This window comes from Ochotona curzoniae, unplaced genomic scaffold (genome assembly GCF_017591425.1).
Source record: "Ochotona curzoniae isolate NIBS_2020 unplaced genomic scaffold, NIBS_Ocur_1.0 scaffold_4683, whole genome shotgun sequence".
In the NCBI taxonomy this organism is placed as follows: Eukaryota; Metazoa; Chordata; class Mammalia; order Lagomorpha; family Ochotonidae; genus Ochotona; species Ochotona curzoniae.
Window position 1 is genome coordinate 4209426 of NW_024467121.1, and position 18394 is coordinate 4227819.

The following is an 18394-nucleotide window of genomic DNA, read 5'->3' on the forward strand; positions in this document are numbered from 1 at the left end:
TTGAACATGGTATACCTAGGGCAATAAATATTCATGTTTACCTAGACACAGAAATGGTGCAATTACTTTAGTTAAACATTGTCTAATGACACTCTGAAAGAGCAAATTAACTGCCTGGGAAGTCATTTGGTTGAGTCCCTGATAGTTTCCAATAGTATCTGTTCATAAGAAGCAAGTCTGAAAATAGAGAAAAGAAAAAAAAATGCTTTTAATTATGAATTCATCATTGAAACTGCCTGATGTTGATTGGTAGACAACACCAAGTAATATTCTTTTCCCTGGCCAGCATGTCACCGTTCCCAGTGAAGGGAGCTTTTTGTTTGCTATTGATTTCCTGCTTGTTCGTTTCTTCAAGGAGTCAGCAGACAGCAGAAGGCTTTGAGTGCAGCAGCGGGGTCTTCTTGCCTGCTGACCACGTGTGTGACTTCACAGACCAGTGTGGGGATAACGGCGATGAACTGCAGTGTGAGTGCCTTCCTGTTCTTCATGTCAGTCTCCTTGCTTCTTGAAACAGAGATGCCATGGTCTGTCTTGGAGATCATTCTACATTCCTGGTCCTGCGTGGATTTTATGCTGTATGCTGTCAATATAAATTAGAAACTAGAATGTATCGTTCCATGAAGAAATGAGCTATTACATTAAAAATTTTCTGACCAGTATCAAATTATTGAGACTCTAGCTGATCAGTGTATTTCAGGTCAGTTTTCATTTTGTTCCCACTAATTTTAAAGTAATGATTAGTGGAAGCGCAGTTGTTATGTTAATGAAACAAAACTTAAATGGTTCGCATTGATGAAGGTATAATGGAAAGTGTGAGATTAAACTTGTGTTTAGTATAGAAATATTTGAATATTATTTTAGCCTGGATGGATAGGTTTTATTTCTGTTTACAGAATGCTAGTGCCAAGAGTGTTCTTACCAACTGCATGTGTAACACAACCTGAAGTTGTGGTCTTTGCTTTGAGAACCATGCCAAGAGCACACACTTCAGAGTGGAAGACTTCTACTTGGGTGCTACATGTACCATCTACTGTGCCACCTTGAACTTTCATTTTATTATAAAATGTCATGAAATGAGATAAACCAACTCTCACAGATCAAACATCTCTGATTGCTTACTGGAATAGTATTAAAGAGCAGGAAGCGTTTATCAAGGGAAGGCATGGAGAACAACATATATTTCTGTAGTTTTTTATGCAACAGGAAATCTTGAAAGAATGCTGTATTTCAGCATAGAGAGTAATGTTATTCCTATACACAATCAACTTCCATAAACCACATTTTCATACAATTGCCATGGCTTTACTGCTGGTTCATAATAGTGTTTTTTTTTTTTTTTTTTACTTTTTATTCTTATTATTATCATTTTATGATACCATAATAGTGTTTTTAAAGTTAGTTTTCTGGTGGCACTAATTGTATTAGTGTAGATTGGTGTATACAAATATATGTTTTCTAGTTTATATTCATGTATCAACTAGTATGTATACAAAGTCTCATGTTCTGCCAGAATAGGGTTCTGCTCTTGTTTGATTTGGTTTTGCTCTTGTTTGATTTGATTTATATATTGTTACTGTACTAAAACAAGAAATTGATTATTGAAAATTGCCTCTCTGTAGAAAAAAAGAGCGTAAAGATTTTTCTCCTGTAATTTGGGATAGTTGCCATGTTATTAATTCTTAGTAGCTGCTGAGTCTGAAGGCCAACAAAGGACAAGCATTCAGTGGCATGTATCCAGTTTGTACGTGGAGGCTAAGTGTGGGATGTTGCCTCTTGCTTCCGTCTTTCAGGGAAAGCCCTCACTATTCTTCAATGAATGTCCAAGAGGAACTGCTTGGCTGGTTTGACAAGAAGTGCAAAGTCTTTTCCAGTATTCATCTCCATGAAGCTTCCTTTAGCACTGTTGCTATGATAAGATGCATGGTCCTGCTCAGGGAAAAGGTTAATGTGAAAATGGAGAAAGCTGCAGTGTGCTAAAGGTCTCCACAGTGTGAAAGGACAGCACAGGCTCAGATCTGTGGAAAAAAACGCATTTCATTTATACATTGTACTGGGAGATCACCTTTTGGCTTTCACATTTTTTTCATGTTCATTTCTGAGAAGTTTCCACTTTGGTAGTTTACTTAAAATGTGTGTAAGAATTCACAGATAAAATGAAATATCACGTTAAGTATGAGTTCCTTCTAGTCACCATGGTAGGGGAAAAATGTGAAGGGATAATGAGAGTCCAACACTTTAATTCATGAAAACTTGTTATGCTAAAGTTATAAATCAGGTTTTTATAGCATCTAACTTTGGAATGACATCCAAATAGCCATGTTTTTGGGGAAAAAAAATCAGCCTGTGCTCTATTAATATGCAAATAGTGTTACCTTTAAAGAAGTGGTGTAATATGTTGACTTTTCTTAAATTTGAGTAGTTGAAGTTGGATTTCAGATGCAACTTATGTTTTAGTAGTTTTTAAAATATCTTTTATATGGGAGACTCAATTTTAATAATACATTGCTATTGTTTTAGCACAGAATGTATTTTTAAGAAACCAAATAGAAAATTTAATTTTCAGACCACTTTCTATTTACAGTGTTTACCACTTAATTGGTAGTAAGTAAGGAAAAATAATTTGTGTATGTAACAAGTGTTGTATTGAGAGTCTCTCCTTTGAAGAAATGTGTTACATTGTTAGGTAAGGCTACCTTGTAACCTTGATCTCTGTATTCCAAGTCCTGTGTTGTCTGTATCCATAACAATTCATAATGACTAGTCTTCCTCATTTTCTCATTCTCTTTTCTTCATCTTTATTTTTGCTGATATTATTTTTAATATTTTATTATTTAATACTTTATTTTTATTTGTAGAGAACATGGTGACATTTTGCTGTATGTATACAACATGATACGAAAAACCAAGAAAATTAAAATGTTAATCAGCTCAGTTATTTATCAACTTTGTGTTGAGACATTTGAAATTTACCTGGTTCTTTTCAAGTATAAAATAAATAATTGTTGATTATAGTCATCCTGCTGTGCAACACATTTCAAAACTTAGACCTCCTGTCTGTCTGAAGTTTTTGTATTCTTTGTAGAATAGCTTATCCTCTCCTCCCCTCTCCCAGTTTCGGTTACCTCTTCCTGCTCTCTTCATCGGGTTCAACTGTTTTAAATTTCACATGCAGTTGAGTTCATTCAGTATTCGACTTTTTAATTCCAGACATATATCCCTTAGGAGAGTGCCCTTCAGGTGCATCCACGTTGTTACAGATGGCCCATATATTTCTTTTAAGGATGGGTATAGTATTCCACTGTGTATTTGTACCACTTTCTGTTTATTCACTCACTAGCCATTGGGTATTTAGGTTGTTTCTACATCATGGCTGTGGGTGAACACTGCTGCAGTGAGCATAGAAGTGCAGCAATACCATCCACATATTGATTTAGACTACCTTGGTTATATACCCCCAAGATGAGATTCTTGAACCACAAGGCAGTGATTTCCTACTGTCTACTACAATGGCTGTATTAATTTGTATTCCCATCTACAGTGTGGAAGAGTTCACTTTTTACTGCATCCTCAATAACATTTATTATCTTTCATTTTTTTTTTTAATGAGAAAGTCAGATATGCAGAGAAGAAGAGAGACAGAGAGGAATATCTTCCATCAGTTCATTCACTCCCCAAGTGGCTGCAATAGCTGCAGTTCTGCTTATCTGAAGCCAGGAGCCTCTTCTGGGTCTCCCACACGGATGCAGGGTTCCAAGGCTTTGGCCTGTTCTCTACTGCTGTCCCAGGCCACAAGCAGGGAGCTGGATGGGAAATGGGACTGCTGGGACATGAACTGGTGCCCAAATGGGATCCCAGCACGTGCAAGGTGAGACCTTTAGCCACTAGGCTACTGACCAAGCTCGTATTATCTTTTATCTTTTTGATAAAAGACATTCTGGCAGACAGATCTCAGGTAACCCCTCATTGTCATTTTCATTTGTGTTTCTCTAATGATTAGTGATACTATGCATTTTTATTTATTTATTGTTTTGTAATTTATATGTCATCTTTTGAGAAATACCTGTTTAAGTAGATCCTTTGCTCAATTTTGAATAAATTTATTTTTCCTGCTATTAAGTTATGTGATTTTAAAATTTTTATTTTATTTTATTTTTTTAAGATTTATTTTTATTATTTTTTTATTGGAAAGGTGGATATACAGAGAGGAGAGACAGAGAGGAAGATCTTCCGTCCGATGTTTCACTCCCCAAGTGAGCGCAATGGCCGATGCTATGCCGATCCGAAGCCAGGAGCCTCTTCTGGGTCTCCCACGCGGGTGCAGGGTCCCAAAGCTTTGGGCTGTCCTCGACTGCTTTCCCAGGCCATAGGCAGGGAGCTGGATGGGAAGCGGGGCTGCCGGGGTTAGAACCGGCACCCATTTGGGATCCCGGTAGTGCAAGGTGAGGACCTTAACCACTTGCGCCACCACGCCGGGCCCTAATTTTTATTTTTTATTAATATAAAAGAACAGTTCCAAGAAGATGGCCACATTTCCTCATTCCCCTGCTTCCCCTCAATACTCACAAATCTCTCCTCTTTTCATAATTTTTTTTGTGGAGACATAATTTTAATAAACTTTATATTAGTAGAGTTAATTTGTTGGTAATGACAATATTCAGCAAGTAAAAAGCAGTTTTTGTTTGAATATAAATGTGGGCTAGAAATGACAATCATATTCCAGAGTAACTATTTCATTGTCTATACATTTTTTGTCTTCTGTGTTGAATGTTACATACTAGTGAAAACATACTGTATTTATTTATTTGAGACTGGCTTATTTAACTAAGCTAATGGTTTCCAGTTGCATCCATGTTGTGGCAAAAGACTGGATTTCACTGCTTTTATCTCTGAGTAGTATTCTGTAGCACGACATATTTTCCTTACCCAGTCATTAGTTGATGGATATCTGCATTGATTCCCTATCTTAGCTATTGTGAACTGAGCTGCAGCAAACATGGGGGGTACAAATAATTCTCTCGTGTGCTGATTTCATTTTGTTTGACTAAATTCCCAGGAGTAGGATGACTCCATCCAGTTCCCTGCTTGTGGCCGGACCTGGAAAAAGCTCCTGGCTCCTGGTATGGGATCAGCTCAGCTCTGGCCATTGTAGTCATCTGGAGAGTGAACCAGCACATGGAATATTTCTTTTTCTCTTCTCATCATAGATTTGCCTTTCATGTATATATGCATATACATATATATGCATATGTTTGTATATATGTATATATTTACATATATATATTTAAGGAAAAACTGAAAGTTTTTTTCTCTAAAGTTAGGAACAAAACACAGTTGCCTAATTTCCTCATTTCTATTCATCATTGTACTGAAACTCCTGATGAACATAAATTAAGCAATAAAAAGAAATTAAACCATTCAAATCAGAAAAGGAGAAGCAAAATTACCTCTATTTATATGAATACCGTGATCTTAAATGTACAAAAGAGCTCACAAAACCAGTTGCTTTTTTGTATACTCACAAAGAATATTGTGGAAATGGAATAATTAGGTCAACTGCATTTATAGTATCATCAAAAATGACTAAATACCTAGAAACAAACTAAATGAGATGAATATCACATTGGAAGTTATAAATTCATTGCTGAAAGAAGGCTAAAGCTGTAAATAAATGATGGACTTTCTGTGTTCATGGATTAGAAAATTTAATATTGCTAAGTTGCTGAAACTTTCCAAAGAGAAATACATATTCAATGTAATTTCTATTATATCCCTTATTATATCTTTTACAGAAATAAGAAAATTCATCCTAAATTCTATATGGGAACCGCCCTCCCCCCACAAAAATTTTATATGGGAATTCAAGAGACCTCAATTAGCCAAAACAATCTGGAATAAGAACAAAATTATAAATCGCATACTTCCATTTTCACAGTTTATTATATTAAAATAGTATGACACTGGCTTAAAGATTAATATATACTCTGATAGAGAGCCACAAATAAATCCTTAATGTAAATGGCCAAATGATTTTCAAAAAGGGTGATAAAATTATTAATTAGGGTTAGCATAGTTTGTTAAAACAAACTTTGTTGTGTTCTGGCACAATGGCTCAACAGCTAAATCCTCACTTTGCAAGTGCCAGGATCCCAGGGGGTGCCAGTTCATCTTGTGGCTGCTCCATTTCCCATCCAGATGTCTGCTTGTGGCCTGGGAATGCGGTGTAAGAGGGCCCAGGTCCTTGGGATCCTATACCTGTGTGGGGATCTGGAGAAAGCTTTTGGGCTTTCGCCTGGCCACAGACCCAGCACAAGTTTTGCTGTGGTGAGCATTTGGAGATTGAACAAGAACAGGCGTCCTTTCTCTCACCCCTCCTCTCTCTCTGTGTTTCTTTGTTTATCTAAGGAGTCCAGGAAGTTGGGTGACCAGCCTTGTGGTGCTGTGTGTTAAGCCACTGCTTATGATGGTGACGACTCTTAGCAGAGAACCGATCTGCACCTGTTGGGCTCCAATCCAGTTTTCTGCTCTTATGCCTGGAGAAGCAGCAGATTATGCCCTTTCCGCTTGTGTGGGAAGCCTACACCTAATCCTGTCTCCTGGGATATAGAAGTAGAATTAGTAACATGGGCCATTGGTAATTAACCATATTTAGAAAATGTTTAAAAGAGACATTTCTTTCTTTAAAATTTTATTTATTTTTATTGAAAAGGCAGATATACAGAGAGAAGGAGATATATAGAGAAAGATGTTCTGTTCACTGGTTCACTTCCCAAGTGTCTGCAGTAGCTGAAGCTAAGCTGATCTGGAGTCAGGAGCCAGAAACTTCCTCTGGGTCTCCCACGTGGGTGCAGCGTTCAAAGACATTGGGTCATTCTCCATTGCTTTTCCAGGCCACAAGCAAGGAGTTGGATGGGAAGTGGAGCAGCTGGGACGTGAACTTGCACCCATATAGGATCCCAGTGCACTCAAGATGAGGATTTAGCTACTATACTGTTGATCTGGGCCCCAAAGTGACACTTCTAAATCAGGTTTCAATTTGTATCTGAATAATCTTGAAAAAACACACAAAAAAAATTCCAGAGTTAAATTAACTCTTTTTTTTCTGTAAGGTGATTAAATAAAATTAAGTTTTTGTGTCCAGGTCACTGAGCACTCTCTATTTACTTGTACTTTGGTTAATACAACTATTCAGGGCAAGAAGGAACTTGTCAATGAGAAATTGGCATGATTGTTGAGGACTAAATCCAGGGAGGTATTATTTGTGTTTGAAATAATCTATTTCTAGATTGTGACATTCTGAGAATTTATCCCTGTTTGGGAACTCTTGTTAACATCCAAATGCTAGGATACTCTGCTTTTTGCATTTATTACATTGAGAAAAGAAGAGCCTGAGATACTTTCGCTAAGATAGGAGTATCAGACTTGCCAAGGATGCTGAGATTCACCAATGAGGGGCTGTGCCAGGCTACATCACAGGGCTGTTGGGCTTCAATCAGAGCAACTTGTGTGGTGTGAACTTTTAATATGCCTAGAGGCCACGAAGATTGAGTTGAAGATGCAACCATAATCATTTCATATTTTTATGATAACTGAGAGTTTTGAAAACTTTATTTATATGATAGGTCTTTGAAGTCTTTGAACTCCATAATCGTTGGAGAGACAGAGAAGCATAGTATGCTTATGCTTGAATGAATTAGGAGGGGCATTTCATTAATGAGAATCAAAATCGGGATCAGGTCCTCGGCCTCTAACCGCTTTTGATGTTCTTTCTATCTGAGCACACTGTGTACTTTATTAGGATCTTGTATATAGGAAAAGCATTGCATTAATAAAATAAGCTTAGATTTGTGGGAAAGAATCCTGATTGATTTATATTTGTGATTTGTTACTTAATTTTCTTTTCTGAGTGTTGTCATATTTTTAGAACCAAATCACATTGTGAACAGTAGTTCCTTTTTTTTCCTCACTAGGTTCGAATTACGAAAGGTGTGATTTTGAGGACACTGTCTGTATTATGGCACAAGATCAGGATCTGCACCTTGGTTGGATGAAGAGAAATGGGAAGATGGGTCTGTTCCCTCCATTTTATGATCACAATGGTGATGAGTCTGGTAAATGCTTTGAATTTATTTATTTCCTTTCTTTACTCCATTGTTCTTTCTTCCCTTATCTGCTTCCTTCCTACCCCCCCCAAGTATTTGATTAGTGGAGCAGTATCTTAGACTGATATTTCCATATTAAAAATTATGTCTAATTTTAGGCATTCTTTGGTCATTTACAAAATATTTATGATTCTAAATTTTCTGTTTTTTTCTTTTTTTAATCCATTACATTTCATTTTATGACAGTTTCATAGGCTCTGGGATTCCCCCAACCCCTCTTCGTGCCCTCCCCCCATGGTGGATTCCTCCACCTTGTTGCAGTATTACAGTTCAAATCCAGTCAAGATTCTTTCATTGCAAGCATATACCAAGCATAGAGGCCAGCATGTTATTGTCCAGATGAATTCAACGGTTTCTTGGGGAGAACATCTGTGGTCTGAAGGCAGAGCTGGCAGAATATATGATTCTAAATTTTCACATCACATTCTCATAGTTTGGTTCATGGGATTTCAACATATCTATCTAGCTAACATTTGATATTTTTCCAGTTCTTTTTGCTATGATAATTATAAAGTATAAACATGGAGGCTTGTGCTATGACTTGGCACATATAATGCTAGTATTCCTTATGGGTACTGGCTTAAGTCATGGGTGCTCCACTACCAGTTCAGCTCCATACTAATGGCCTGGGAAACCCTGGAGAATGGCTCTTGTCCTTGGGCTTCTCTACCCATGTGGGCAACCTGGAAGCAGCTCTGGGCTCCTAGCTTCTGCCTGGCCACATTCTGGCCATTGAAGCAGTTTGGGGAGTGAAACAGCTGATGGAAAAATCATCCCAACACTGCCCACTATGTATCTCTGACTTTCAAATAAAAAATTATTTTAAATGATATGAACATTATAATGCTCATTATAATGCTATATAGATTAATTGGGCAATCAGATTTTAACAAATGGACTGAAATCAGCTTTGGCTAGTTACACTTAATTATTAAAGTGGACTAGAAGTCTCTGGAGGGTTGATCACAAGCCTTTGAGGTGATTCTGAAGCCCATAGGGGATGTCGACACCACAGGGCAGAGGGTTAGCTTGCTGTGCCACTGCGATGGCCCTGGAACTTCTGTATAGAACTTATAATAATTGACGAGAGCAAGTCAACCTCATCTCTGGAAAGGGACTGATTCAGAAGTTGGACCAACCACTAACTGTAATACAGGGAGTTTTTAGTATGGATTTAGTTATGTTAGGTGATGGTATTGCATCTTGTTTCCAATAGCAGCCCCTGCAATATTTTCCAAGTGTTTATTGTGTACATCTTTGCTTTAGCGTCAGTACACTATTTTCCTCTTTTTCTCAAAAGAATGGCTGTATTATTTACTGTAGCTGTTTTGAGGGGTAGAATTCCAGCTATTTTTTCTTTGTTGTTGGAGTAGCTGGAACATGAACTGATATCCATATGGGATCCTGACACTTCCAAGCTGAGGATTTAGCCATTGAGCCATCATGCCAGCCCCTCCACTCCACTTTTTTTGAGGGCACTAATACCATTTTTGAAGTTCCATCATCATAATCTCCTCACTTTTGAAAGACTCTGTCTCTTAGTGTTGTTCCATTGGTTTCAATCTTTGAATTTTGCTGGGTGCATATTAAACAGACAGATCACAGCAACATGGAGCCAACAGATCTTCCAGTGCTTGCTGAGGGACACTGTGTGCCTGTTGGCTGATGCACCTTCAACATTCATCCAGGCTGCTGAAACTGCCTCTGTTTCCCTTTTCTGCTCTCATAGAGGCTAAAGAATGCTTGGAGCTTTTCTCATCCTTCCTATGCATTTGCACACTTCTATTTTGCAGCAACACATTGGGACTTCTAGAATTCCTTCCCAATATTTCATTTCCCATGAGCTTTGTGGTTAGTTCATTGCTTGCTCCACTTGTCACACAATACCTCAGGAAACTATAAAGTTAAACTACTTACTATGAATTATTTTCAGCAAATATTTCTATAGTGAATTAGTTTTTTGCATTTATAGAGCTATTACTGTGTTCAGTTTTAAGCAACTTTTTTTAGTGAGTTCTGTCAGGGTACCACCAGATATAGAAAATATTGATGGTCTTGATGAATGGGGAATGGACACAGCTCTTGTTCGATTGTGTTCATTCCGGTGCATTCTGGGTTGAGCCAGAGGTGTGCTGCTATTTTTCAGTTACTATGGCAGTGGAATGGACAAGGAGTCCAGGACATATTAAGAAACTATAAAATTCATTGCTTTTGGTGAGATTTGTCTATTTCTTGAATAAAGTTTTCCATTGCTGCAAGTACTTGGCTGCTTTACAGAATACTGGAAAAGTCAACTTTAACCATGTGTGCCAGTGTATAAATTGTCTTTATGGAGAAAAATTTCAAAGGTGTTTATTCCAGCATTTTTTATTAATATAGCCCTTATTTTATTGTGCTTTACGTTCTTCTAAAATGATTCACCTGGCCTTTTGTCACAGTAGCCAGAAATTTTTTATTGTGGCATGTGTATATAAGTTGCCAGCAATCCATAAGCAGTAACTACTTGTGGGTTTCCTTTGAGAGATATAATGCAGTTGGAACAACTATTATCTGGTTGTATTGAGTTTACTGAATGGGGATGAGACAAAATTAATATTCCAATGGAAGCAATATAACAAATGACAGATTGTACAAGCTTGAAGATGGTTTAGACCTTGGATCTATTTTTTTCTTAATATGCATCAACATATATATTTATTTACTTGAATTCAGAGAGGAATCTTCCACCTGCTGGTTTATTCCCCAGATGATCACAACAGCTGTTGGCTGGGCCAGGCTGCAGTTAAGAGCAGCAATTCCATCTGGATCTCCTCATGGGTGGCAGGACCTCAAGTATTCATCACTATCCACAGCTCGCTAGGTGTAGTAACAGGGAGCTGAATTAGAGACAGAGAGAGTATCAGGGGATCCCTGTGTCCCACAATGTGGGACACATCCTTGAAAAGAAAGATGTTCATTACTGCCAAGGTCAAAGGAACTGTAGTTGTTCCTGAATGTAAGATTTAATGAATATAAGCTAAATATTAATATTTATTTAATATTTAATAAAACAAAGTGATTTATAGTGTCATAACATGTATCAACATGATTTATATTCATGAAATGTGTTAAAGTTTCAGTATTTATATGAGATTTGAAAAATATGAATGTAAATGCTATTTTCGTTTAATGGCTTAGCATTTTAAGTCAAGTCTTAGTTTTAAAGCCAAGCTTTCAAAAGATACAATTAGGACCCAGTGCTTTAACCTAATGGCTACTTGCTCCTTGTACATGCTGGGATCCCATATGGGCACTGATTCGTGTCCCAGCTGCTCCACTTCTCATTCAGTTCCCTGCTGTGGTCTGGGAAAGCAGTAGAGGATGGCCCAAAAGTCTTGGGACCCTGAACCCAAATGGGAGACCTGGAAGAAACTCCTGGCTCCTGGCTTCAGATTGGTTCAGCTCTGGCCATTCCAGCCAATAGGGAAGTGAACCAGTGAAGGAAGATCTTCCTGTCTCTTCTTTTCTAAGTAAATCTGACTTTCCATTAAAAATATGGTTAATAAAAATTTTTCTTGATGAATTAAATTATTTTTCTCTATTTCTTATGATGAATATAATAGGAGAATATTAAATTATAATTTAAGGGATATTCAAAACAATGATCACTTGCATTGGTAATAGTATTTAAACTGAGAAAACTATATCCACAAGGCTGTTGCTGTTTGATTATTTAATCATACAATATTTGCTTACCTGATGCAAGAGCTGACTAATAATATCCCACTGGTGTCTCCATGATACTAACTCTTCATCTAAATTAAGTTCATATAATAATTCTAGGGAGTATGGTTTTAGAATAATCTGTTATGGTAGTAATTTTTAATGTCTCACTGTAAGAAATTAGTAATTCTGTTTCTTCTTCGAGTTCAGTTTTGAAAGTGAAATGCAGAAACTTTTTAGGTATTGTAATTATACCATTGATTAGCTATCATCATCTGCTTCATTTTTTTTTTTTTGTTCCTTTGACATGTGTCAAATAGAGAAGAACCAAACATTTGTTCTCAAATTATGAACATAATCCTTTTTGTGAAAAAAGATTTATTTATATTGGAAGGGCAGATCTACAGAGAAAAGGAAAGACAGAAAGACATTCCTTCCACTGATTCACTCCCTAAGTGGCCTCAATAGCTGGAGCTGAGCTGATCTGAAGCCAGGAGCCAGGAGCTTCTTCTGCGTTTCCCATGCTGTTTCAGGGTCCTATGTCTTTAGGCTCTCCTTGATTGCTTTCCCAGACCACAAGCAGGGAGCTGGATGGGAAGTGGAGCAGCCAGGATATGAACTGGCATCCATATGTGTGGCAAGGACTATAGTTACCAGGCCACTGTGCCAGAAGTGAACATAACCCTTTTAAAGAAGTGGAAGAAAATCTATGCCATCCCAGGATGTGGATATGCTCAATGCTAGTTTGATAGCCTTCAAAACAGTGGCAGGTTACTGGCCTTGCAGGTACTGTAGCAAACAGAAAGCCATTGGCACTCAATGTTCATTTCCACAATCGTAGGAAAAACTGGGAGAGACTTTCTGATTCAACTTTTTCTGGACAGAAACACTTGTGACGGTCTCTTTTGAAGTTTGATTGAATTACATATTTTGGTATATAGTCCCAATAAAAAAATTATTTTACCTGTGTATCATCTTGGCAAAGTTTTAATCCTCTATGTTAGATATGGTACATTTGATTTTGTTTCTATACCATTATAGCAGTACCGGAAATATAATCAGAATTATTTATTTTATAGAATATTAATATAAAGAAAAATATAAGACCATTTAGAAAAGAAAATAATGTGTTTCAGTGAGTCACTCTTTGATCAAAGTTACACTGACATGTCATGGTTGTATGCTTCAGCTATTACTAGTGTTTAATTTCCCAGTAATCATTCAAAATTGAACATACTGACTCTTGTTTTTGGCAGCCCACTTCCTTTCCTTGGTCTCCCAACTGAATTCTACTTCCTCACATTTAAGAAGCAGAGTTTTCCTCTCAACCCATAACCAACATGCTTGTCAGGTATTTGAAAGCCCGATGCATTTTGAATATTTTATCACATTCGGTACCTTCTTTGTTGTAATTATTTGTACATTTCTTTCTTTCTTCCTTTCTTTCTTCCTTTCTTTCTTCCTTTCTTTCTTTCTTTCTTTCTTTCTTTCTTTCTTTCTTTCTTTCTTTCTTTCTTTCTTTCTTTCTTTCTTTCTTTCTTTCTTTCTTTCTTTCTTCCTTCCTTCCTTCCTTCCTTCCTTCCTTCCTTCCTTCCTTCCTTCCTTCCTTCCTTCCTTCCTTCCTTCCTTCCTTCCTTCCTTCCTTTCTCTCTCTCTCTCTCTCTCTCTCTGTCTCCTCCCTCCCTCCCTCCCTCCTTTCCTTCCTTCCTTCCTTCCTTCCTTCTTTCCTTTCTGTTCACAGGTTACATTTTATTACTTCCTCAGCCATGAGAGCTGTAAATTAACGGTGGGACTTCAAAATGCATGCAGTGGTCGTGTTCAGCATTTATGGCACAATGAAGCTGGGCTCCAAAATCAATGGGAGAGAAAGGTCATCAAAATCCAGAGCTCACAGAAATTTCAGGTTGGTTTGTTCTGTTCTCCAGTTACATTTTTGGGCGGGGGGAGAAAAATGTTAACATCTGCTTCTTCAACACCAAATGACTTAAAAGTACAGTGACAATCCCTGTTAGCTGGGGCATGTCTCAGGATTTTAAGTACTGGAAGTGGAAGGGGCTAGGAAAATCGGGATAGTTAGTTCTCCTGGAAGTCATTTCTATAATAGTGTTTAGAATTGACATCTCAAAAACAAAAGCTGATATGTTCAAAGATATATCAGTAAGCATGATTTTTAATTTGCACCTTATTTTCTCAAGCTCTTCTATTTTGCCTCTTACCATTTTAATCTCCATTTCCTTTTCATTCTTTCCTTCCAAGAGTAATTTTCTTTCCAACCTAGATAATATTCAGTCATGAGGAAAGAAACTACTTGATCTAAACATTAATTCCACTTAGAAAATGTCTTTATACCTGTAAGAATTAGAAATAGCCAAGGTTTTAATTCTTTGTGATAAAATTCATATCAGCAAATAATGGCAATGAAATAGATTTGCACATAAAATATTAATTTCAAATGCTGTTGAGGTAGAAACATTGTTATTTTCATTTCATGATTAAGCTCATTTCAATTCAGTCTTTCTTCACAAAAATAATTTTGGGATTTAAAGATGATGAGATTAAAGTAAGGCACACTCGTTTATCCAGTCTAATAAGACTTTCACATGGTGAAAATTATAATCTAGTGATTGTTATAAGAGTTCCTGGGAATGTGTTGCACTCGATCATTTAAGATAATCAAACAAAATTTTCTATTTAAAAATGGGTTTTTAATGCAGATTACTGCTAATAAATTTACTTCCTAAACAGGGCTGTGTAGAGGTTTAGAAACAAGTTTAGAGATTTCTTTTATTTTTTTTTAATAGATTCACTTTAAAATGTTTCATTTGAAAAGCAGCTACACAGAGATAAGGAGAGAGAGGCAGAGAGATTTTCCATGCACTGGTTAACTCTCCAAATGGCTGCAACAGTTGGAATGAGCTAATCTATAGCCAGGGATCTGGAGCAAGGAGCTGGTTCAGAAGTGGGACAGTCAGGACTTGAACTTGTGCCCATGTGGGATGCTGGTGCCGCAGGTGGAGGCCTACCCTACTATGCCATGGCACTAGGCTTGACCTCCTTTATCATTTATAATCAGATGATAGGAAGTAGCTAATCATATGATGTGTAATAAATTTAATACTTATTTAAATGTTGATGTAAATTGGGATGAATTTTACCTGGTTACAATCTGGCCCAGCCAAGTCTGTTGTGGCCATCTGGAGAGTGAATCAATGGATAGAATCTCTCTATTTCTTACCCCTTTCTTTGTAATTCTGACTTTGACATAAATAAAATAAATCTTAAAAACATCCCAGTTACCGGGCTCAGTGTGATGGCCTAGTGGCTGAAGTTCTCGCTTTGAATGCGCTGGGATCCCGTATTGGCACTGGTTCTAATCCCTGCGGCCCTGTTTCTGATCCAACTTCTAGCTTGTAGCCTCTTCCAGGTCTCCCACTCAGGTGCAGGGTCCCAAGGCTTTGGGCGATCCTCAGTTGCTTTCCCAGGCCATAAGTAGGGAGCTGGATGGGAAGTGGGGCCACAGGGATTAGAATCAGAGTCCATATGGCATCTTGGCACGTTCAAGGCATGGACTGTAACTGCTAGGCTACTGCACTGGGCCCCACATGAGTATTCTGTTTGGTCAAGAAAGCACAACTGTCTGAAGTGTCACAGGTTAACAGACCTCTGGGTAGGTTGTATCTATTTCTCTTTGGATTTAAAAAAGAGATAGGAACAGAGAATTGCTGTCTGTGAGTTCATGCTCCCAAATGCACACATTGGCTGAGACTGGGACAGGGTGTGGGCTGAAGCCAGTGACCAGGAACCCAAACTCGTTTCCTATGTGAGTGGCAGCAACAAAACTGCATGGCCTTCACCATTACCTTCCAGGGGCTGCATTTGCAGGAAGCTGGAATTAGCAGCCAGAGACAGTCTGAAATTGAATCCAGATACTTCTCTTTGATTTGTGGGGATCCCTAACTAGTGACATAAATTAAATGGTAGAGGTCATGGCGCAATAGCCTATTGACTAACGTCCTCACCATACATGCACTGGAATCCCATATGGGTGCCTATTTGTGTCCTCGCTGCTCCACTTCCCCTCCAGCTGCCTGCTTGTGTCCTGAGAAAGCAGTCAAGGATGGCCCCAAAGCCTTAGGTCCCTGCACCCGTGTGAGAGACCCAGAAGAAGCTCCTGGCTCTTGTTTCTCCCTCTCTCTGTATATATGCCTTTCCAATAAAAAGAAATAAATGTAAAAAAAAAATTAAATGGTAAACCTAATTTCTACCTCTGTCATTGAATTTTAATAGAGGTAGACAGTGTCTGGTTTGAAAGACATAGGAGAGATCTACCAAAGGTTAATGAAAAATGCATATTAATGAAAACACAATGTATGAATTTCAAAATTATTTGTGTTAAAATAAACATATTTAAATTAACAGAGCCAGAGGTGAACATGCAGCACCATAAGAACCAGAGATCAAGAGAAAACCTAGTTTCAAAAAATCGAAAATGCCAGATAATTTTACAAATAGGAACTTGGACAGAGAAGGGTGTAACACAGCAACTAGCTGAGTGTTGTTTCCTTTCCCTTTGCTGAGCTGGCAGTTGAAGTGTGGCAATGACTATCCAATTTTCGTTCTTAACCATTTTTGCTTAGATGCTTTTCTACTAGGTATTGGCATGGTCACCTAAGTGCATCTATAAAATGTTGTGTTTTTGTAGGTTCTCTTCTTGAAGACTCTGAGACAGTGATGTTCCTTCCTTTGTGATATTTTTCTTGCACAGGTTGTTTTTCAAGGTCAAATGATTTCAACTCATGGACAAAATGAAGTCATAGCTATCGATGATATATCTTTCAGTCCTGATTGCTTCCCTGCTTATGGTAAGACCTTTTGTCTCATTTTTATTCCTGAAATGTATTGCAAATATAGCTACATTTAAAAAATTTAATGGATTTGATCTGTTCTTCAGTCTTGGCCATGGGTTTAATGTGGATTATTGACTGTTGTTCTAATACATGACATAATAGTGACTGGAGTTATAATAAAAGCAAAAATAGATGATTTCACTGACTTGAATACTGTGAAAAACTACATGGGATAATTTAGCCTCATATTTAAAACCTTACAGTGATATTTATTCTGGCTAGTAAAACTTTGAAAAGAGAATTCTGTGTCATCTAGGACGCTGGTAGAAAACTGGTTTCCATAGACTTGAGATTGGATGCTTAGAGAACTTACTTTATTATTTTATTAAAAACACAAAATGGAGAGAGATATTACTTATAATTTATTCTCTGCTTATTCTAAAATATATCAGTAAATCATATCTCATATATTAGACTTAAAAATGACTTATGTTTACCCCTTGGTTATATCAACCAGATAAGATTGATTGCACATTTTTATTGTTCTCAATAAAATATTCAGTACTAAAACCATAATTCCATCAAAACAAATAATTTAATCAGTTGACCAAAAGCCATACATGTGAGTGTGTATATAAATGGATTTCAAAATTTGAAGATCAATCAAGTAAAATATAATGCAATTTTCCCATGAATTTTTTGAAACCTTGTTACATATCTGATGGATATCTTTATTTCTTTTATAAATGTTATTATATATGAAATGATTAGCAGAATAAAGAGTGTTGGTGTGTAGACAAATGTTCTAAGTCCTAATTTGATGAAAAAATATGGTAGTTATGGTAAAAACTTTTTAAAGTCAGAAGAAATGTGGTAGTGGTATCTAGAGAGCTTAGAAGTTTTGATAGGCAGTGTCTGCGTTGTGCTTGGATTTTAACAGTATTGCTAAGGTGAAGGAGCTCGTAGATATGATATACATCCCTTGCCTCACAGACCGAGGTAGAGTTTTATAAGACAGCTCCTTCAAACACTGGGATACGTAAAGTTGTGTTTCATTTTTGCGTTACTAGTACACTGTTCAAATTAGGTGAGAAATCACTATATATTGTGATACATAGAAAATTGAAATGGAGAACTTAAAAGGAACTTATTGTATCCTCCCTTGAGCTCCCTGTAGGAAGTAATTGAAGTATCAACCTCAGTGTGTGTTCAGTAAAATAAGTTGGCATGTATTAGATTTGTCAGAAATTATGTATCAGAGAAGAGGAACAATGGCAGCTTAAGGTATAAACATATTTGGGATGACAGAGAATCATTAGACAGGTGAAGCACAAGGAACAGATTACAGGAAAAGATAAAGGTCAGGCAGTTAGTGGTGGAGTACTTGCAGACCCCCTGGACACAGGGAAGCTGCGGCGACAGCAGAGTGGTGTTGCAGTGAACAGAAAACCCACCAGTGGCTGGTGAGTGGAGATCCAGAATCCAGTGACAGCCAGGGATCCAGCAGCGGCCACTGCTCAGCTCTTGAGGTAGCCAGGTGGGAGCTTGAGTTCATGCAGGGAACTTGGGAAGAGAATGTACACTGAGACCTACCAATCCTGCTGAATAGTGTGGCCCAGCAACAAGCAGAGAAATAATGGCAGGCTCCAGGGCATGGAACAGTGGCAGGATGGAAATCAGAGCATG

At 37.5% G+C, this 18394-nt stretch overlaps 1 protein-coding gene across 1 annotated transcript in view; it reads left to right on the top strand.

Annotated features, from left to right (window-relative positions):
* The first annotated feature begins 239 nt into the window (after positions 1-239).
* Positions 240-18394, top strand: part of MALRD1 (MAM and LDL receptor class A domain containing 1) — a 143888-nt gene continuing 125733 nt past the window's right edge. Inside the window, exons 1-5 of the mRNA XM_040968290.1 lie at positions 240-465; positions 7968-8108; positions 13118-13212; positions 13603-13764; positions 16627-16723. Of these exons, the coding sequence (XP_040824224.1) occupies positions 240-465; positions 7968-8108; positions 13118-13212; positions 13603-13764; positions 16627-16723 (721 nt within the window). The remainder of the gene's footprint in view (positions 466-7967; positions 8109-13117; positions 13213-13602; positions 13765-16626; positions 16724-18394) is intronic.